General features: G+C 55.4%; 1 protein-coding gene across 3 annotated transcripts in view; it reads left to right on the plus strand.

The window, feature by feature from the left end:
• The window catches only part of EPS15L1 (epidermal growth factor receptor pathway substrate 15 like 1), a gene marked incomplete at both ends in the record, with an annotated part of 77,290 nt that extends 72,924 nt beyond the window's left edge, over positions 1 to 4,366 (plus strand). For all 3 annotated transcript variants that reach the window (XM_080714975.1, XM_080714976.1, XM_080714977.1), the window contains one exon: positions 4,220 to 4,366. In XM_080714975.1, the coding sequence (XP_080571101.1) occupies positions 4,220 to 4,366 (147 nt within the window). The remainder of the gene's footprint in view (positions 1 to 4,219) is intronic.
• Positions 4,367 to 6,000: the final 1,634 nt, after the last annotated feature.

A 6,000-nucleotide genomic window follows, 5' to 3' on the forward strand; every position in this document is an offset into this window, starting at 1 on the left:
GAGCCTCAGATACCATCTCCTGACCCTTCTCCACAGGTGCGTCAAAAGGCTTCTCTGTCCTTATTTGGAAAGTACCCTGCCCGTGGTGTGGCACACGATAGATTCTTTAGAGATGCGTTGACTCCTAGGATGTATGTTTTAAAAACTCTCAAGCCAGGCACGGTGGCATCTTCCTGTTAGCCCAGAACTCAGGAGGCTGAGACGGGACGATCTCAGGTCCAAGGCCAGCCTCGGCAACTTAGCCAGGCATTTAGCAACTTAGGCCCTGTTTCTTTTTTTTTATTCTTTTTTTTTATTTTTTATTTTTGGTGGCACTGGGGGTGGAACCCAGAGGCTTCTACCTCCGGGCTATACTCCCAGACCCATTTTGTATTTTATTTGGAAACAGGGTCTCACTAAGTTGCAGAGAGCCTCACTCAGTAGCTGAGGCTGGCTTCGAACCTGCGTGATCTTCCCGTCTCAGCCTCCCAAGCGCGAGGATTACAAGCGGGCGCCACCGTGCCTGGCTAGGCCCTGTTTCTAAAAAATTAAAAGGGCCAGCGGTGGAGTTCAGAGGTCGAATGCCCCGGGTTCAATCCCCAGTAAAAAGCAGCCAAGCAAAGTCTCAGTGGTTAGCACCCGCCAGGCATGCACGAGGTCCTGGGTTCCATCCCCAGCACCACAGTAAAACTAAAGCGGCCATATCAGTACTTGGGAAACGAGCGCCCGGTTCTTTCCGGAGCCACCTTCGCAAGGCGCGCCCCCCGGCTCGTTTAAACTGGCCGAGACCCTCACGTCTCTGGCCCCCGGGACCTGGAAGTCGTTCGGATTTTGTTGACAGTTGGCAGCACAGCATGGATATGTGCAGAAGGGTGGCGTCGTTAATAAAAAGCTAGAAACAAAACCTGCTTTTATAGAGTCTTTTTTTTTTTTTAATGGCACTCGGTTTATTTTCTGGTGGAAAAAAATAAGAAACGCCAGCGAAGAAAACCCCTACTCATGCGTGGCTCCAGCGGGTCCGCGGCTGTGGGTTAGGGCGGGGCGGGTGGATGGAGCCCGACCGCAGCTTGAAGAAATGACTGTTCTCTTTCTGAAACGCGGACTTGTATTTCCTGTGACCCCCAGCCCCTAACGCTTGTTCTTTGAAAACATTTTGTTTTTAAATACCCAAAGTTTTAAGCAGTCATCTGGTTGCTGTTTCGGGTCGCGCCAGGATAGTTATGCACTGGGATTTTTTTTTTTTTTTTTTCGGAACTGGGATTCAAACTCAGCGACATTCTACCTCCGAGCTAGCCCCCCCAACCCTATTTTTTTATTCTTAATTTTTTGAAACCAGGTCTTAAATTGCAGAGGGCCTCACAAGTTGCCACGGCTGGCCACGAACCTGTGATCCTCCCGTCTCCGCCTCCCAAGCACTGGGATTACAAGTGTGCAGCTCTTGGATTTTCAGACACTTTCGTGTTCCAGACAGGAAATCCAATTCTGCCCGTCCTGGGGTATAACCCTGCTGCTTTTGCTTAACCCCCTCACACACATACACAGGACTCGGTTCCTCCAGGGGGTCACTAGTCGGCATCGCTCGGCCCGCTCCACGGGGTGGGTGAGTGGGGGGTCCTCGGTGGCTTTCATTGGCTCCCTTGGTCGGTCCAAGCTGCTGCTCCTCCAGGGACTCGGGACCCCTTCCCACACTCCTGGGCTTCAGGGCCCCCACTGATTGGTCAGTTGCTTCTGGCTTCGCTCAGTCTCTGATACTTGTGCTAATTCAGGAAAGGGCAACGCTGGTTCCTCTGGTTCAAGAATTCCCACCTCCCTGCATGAACGCTGCGAGGCCTAACTACTGAGCGCGGGGCACCAGCGCCTGCCCGTCGGCTGCTCCGGGAGCGTCTTCCCCCGGGTCCCGGGGCCTCTCGTCGTCTGCAGAAGCCCCGTTGGTGTCCGGCCCAGTGTGATGCGCGCAGCCCCAACCCGCACCCCAGTGACGCCGCTTTGGAGCCCATGAGGTTATGAGCCTCAAATTGCCATCAATAAGCTGTTCACAGGAAAGTCTCTTCCCTCGCTGGCATTTCTTTAAAAACAAGCCTTGCTGTGTCGGGCCGTGAGGACGCGGCACGTGTGGGTCAGCAGAGCGGCCGTCTTGTTTCTGTCGTTTCCTGGAAATCGCATGGCGAGCAACGCAGATGTCAGATGGGCCGGCGTGCTTCGCGTTGGCAAGCACGTGGGATGCAGGCCGAGCGGCAGGACCAGGACGCCGTGAGACGCCACAGGTGCAGGCGTCTGTGTTCCAGGGCAACGGGCGCCAGCTGCCCCTTGCCGCCACCACGCCAAAGATCTCAGCTGCGGGTTTCTGAAAAGTTGCTGAAATAAAATCGCCAGCGCGCATCCCTGCGGAGGGAGACGTCTCAGAGGGGCCGCTTTACCCCGGTGCCAAGACCCAGGATGGTACAGGAAGGAGGCAGAGACCGGCGCTGGCTGCAAGCTACTTTTTATTGAGCAGCTATTACACCCGCAGGGCCCCATCCTGCCTGCGTCTGCACGCTCCCAGGCCTCAACTACAGAGCGGCCCAGCCAGGGCTGAGAAAGGACTTTCTCCTCGAGGGTCCAAGAGGCAGAGTGAGCCCCAGAGAGAAGCCAACGCCCACGTTTCTCAAGCGCACGCAGACCACGCCATGCAGGGCTCCCTGTCAGGCATGACCTGGAACCCGGGGACCCAAAGCGCCTGGAACTTTCCTCCCAGCTCCTTTCTTGGGGGGAGGCTGTGGGCCGGGGTTGGGAGGCACGCACGGGCCAGCCGCTTGGCCTCCTCCCGGCTGGTCCCCAGCCCCGTGCTGAAGGGCAGGCTCGGACGGGTCTCCATCGGTCTAGCCGTACCCCCTCCATCAGCAGCAGCATGGGATAAATTCCACCACCAGCTTTTGTTTATTTCCTTTTGCCCCATTGAGGTGTTGGAAAATTCCCCAGTGTGGCGGTTATTTGCGGCTTAAACAGCAGGGGTCTGTTTTCAGGGAGCCTGACCTGGACCCCCATCCCCAGGCAGGAGGGGAACCTTCAGGGGGATCCTCTCCCCCACCCTCAGCGTCCCCAGCTGCCAGAGGGCCAAAGAGACACGAGGCTGTGGGACCCCATGCCCCCCCCCGTGTCCTGGGGGTGTCCGCAGGGCTCCGCCAGTCACATCTGGACATCTGGTCTGTCTGACCAGAGGCAGCGGCCGCTTAGGAAGCGCCCCGCGACCTCCCTGGCCATAGCCGGAGTCCGTGCGGAAGACGGCTGGGGAAATCTCTCCAGTCCTGAACAAGAGCACTTTTCCTCGGCCCTTGAGACCGAGCAGAGGGACTGGGGTGCGCGCAGGACGTGGCTTTTCCCAGCCAGGCTCCTTAAGGTGGTTTGAAATCACCTAAGGATTAAGATGGGTTTTTTCTAGGTATAAGGTAAACCAGGGGGACAGGGCTGGGGTGGGTGCGGTTCAACAGGTACCAGGCCCTGCGTTTTATCCCTAGCACCAAAAAAGAAAAAAAGAAATTTATACTGGGGATTGAACCCAAAAGTGTCCTACCTCCAAACTATACCCCCAGCTCTTTTTATATGTTTTTTCTTGTTTTGAAATGGGGGTCTCACTCAGTTGCCAACGGTCTCACTAAATTTCTGAGTCTGGCCTCAAACCTGGGATCCGCCTGTCTCAGCCTCCCAAGTACAGGCAGGCACCTCTATGCCTTGCTTAGAAATCGTTGTTGTTTTTTGTGGTACTGGGGATGGAACCCAGGGGCATTCTACCTGTGACCTACACCCCCAGCCCTGGCCTTGAACCTGCGATCAGATCCTGCCCTCTCAGCCTCCCAAGTACTGGGATTGCAGGCATATTCCACTACACCTACCTAGAAAAAAAAAAAAAGAATGTTTTTAATTGAACATTTCAAACAAAATAGAGAGGGCACCACTGAGGAATGGCAGCGCGGGGCCAGGGGGCGAGGACCCAGGGACCAGCGAGGGGGCTGGAGGGAGCAGGGCTTTCTCTACAGATGAGTCAGAGGCTCCAGTGCAGGGAGTTTGCTGTCCCTGTCTCTGGCTCCTGGGGTCCCTGTTGGGGTCTGAGGCAGGCTTGCTTCCCACGCACGGGTGCCCGCTCCGTACCGCCTTGCAGGCCGGGTCCAGGCCGAGGCCGAGCCCCTGGCTCCGCGCGCCCCAGCCTGGCCGTCCCCGCCCGCTGCAGCCGCCTCCTATTTACCCGCCTCGTTTCCCCTTGCAGTTCGGCAATGAGGAGCAGCAGCTGGCCTGGGCCAAGCGCGAGAGCGAGAAGACGGAGCAGGAGAGGCTGGCGCGGCTGCGGCAGCAGGAGCAGGAGGACCTGGAGCTGGCCATCGCGCTCAGCAAGGCCGACATGCCGGCCGCCTAGGCCCCTCGTCTCGCGCCACCGCCGTAAGTGCAGGACACGCAGGCCAGGGCCTGGGCCTCCCGCCTCCCCTGCGCCAGGCCGCAGACCCGCCCGCCCGCCCTCCCCGCATCCGCGACCCTCCCACGGTGTATGCATTCGTTGTACAAAGATGAAGTTTGAATGATTAATATAAAATATTTTAATACAAATCGCGAAGTTTGCACATGTGTTCAGGCAGCCGGGGCGGAGCTCGGCGGGACCCCTGGCCTCGCGCGCAGAGGTGGTCGGGCATCCGGCCTCTTCTCCAAGGCTGTTTTCCTAGTGTTGGTAGCAGGGAAATGGGGGAGCTTTGCAGAGAGCGCTCCTGGAATGCGCACGTGCACGTGCAGTCCGGTGCTGCGCTTCACCCTTGGCCCCGGCGCGTGTGATGCCCTGGTTCCCACCCAGCACGGGACAGAACATGAGTAATAAACCTGAGCTTAGGAGGAGACTCTAGAACCACGGCCAAAGGCAGTTTAGAAGCGTTCCAAAAGACATCCTCCCCACCTGCTGCCCACAAAGCGCATGTTGGAAATGAAGGTACTGCCTGCCTGCCTTTCTTTCTTTCTTTCTTTCTTTCTTTCTTTCTTTCTTTCTTTCTTTCTTTCTTTCTTTCTGGTAAAAGAAAAAAAAAAGTGGTACTTGGGATGGAACCCAAGGGCCTTCTACCTCTGGGCTATACCCCCAGGCCTATTTATTTTATATTTTTATTTGGAAACGCAGTCTTACTAAGTTGCAGAGGGCCTAAGTAGCTGACCTTGAACCTGTGATCCTCCCGTTTCAGCCTGAGATTGCAAGTACTAAAATGACAAGGGTGCGCCACCGTGCCCAGCTCATACAGGACCATTTTAGATTGGTAGAAAAATCGCTCAGAAATACCAAATGTTTCTACCAAAACTTCTCAGAGTCCCGTATTCTTTATGTGTTTATGTATTTATTTATGTGCTTATTTATTTTGTAGTACTGGATTGAGCCCGTGTGTGTGTGTGTGTGTGTGCGTGCGCGTGCATGTGCATGTGTGTGTGTGTGTGTGTTTGTGTGTGTGTGTGTGTGTGTGTGTGTGTGTGTTATACTGGGGATGGAACCCAGGAGCATTTCTATCCCTGAGCGACAGACACATTAGCAAGTATCGAGACTCAACCTGGCCTCAAACCCGCAATCCTCCTGTCTCCGCCTCCCAACTACGAGGATCGCGGTTGTGCGCCACCTGCTCAGCGCTCTCTCTTTCTCTCTCCCTCCTCCCCCTCCTCTTTTTTTTTTTTTTTTGTTGTTGTTGTTGTTTGTTTGTTTCCTGTTGAGATGGGCTTTCCCTGGTTGCTCAGGCGGGTCGAACCCCTGGCCTTATTCCCTGCGCCTGCCTCAGCCTCCTGAGTATTTGGGTTGGAGGCGCACGCCAAGGCACCCGGCCTGATTCTTTTTTTATTTTCATTTTTTTGAGGTACTGGGGATTGAGCTGGGTAGAACCCCAGCATTCTACCTTTGAGCTACACCGCCAGCCTGATTTTATTTCTTATTTAGAAATAAAGTCTTGTTGGCTCACTACTTGCTGAGGCTGTCATCGAACCTGCGATTCTCCTGTCTCAGACTCCCAAGTTCTGGGGTGACAGGCGTATCCA

The sequence above is a fragment of the Muscardinus avellanarius genome (genome assembly GCF_963383645.1).
Source record: "Muscardinus avellanarius genome assembly, chromosome: 18".
In the NCBI taxonomy this organism is placed as follows: Eukaryota; Metazoa; Chordata; class Mammalia; order Rodentia; family Gliridae; genus Muscardinus; species Muscardinus avellanarius.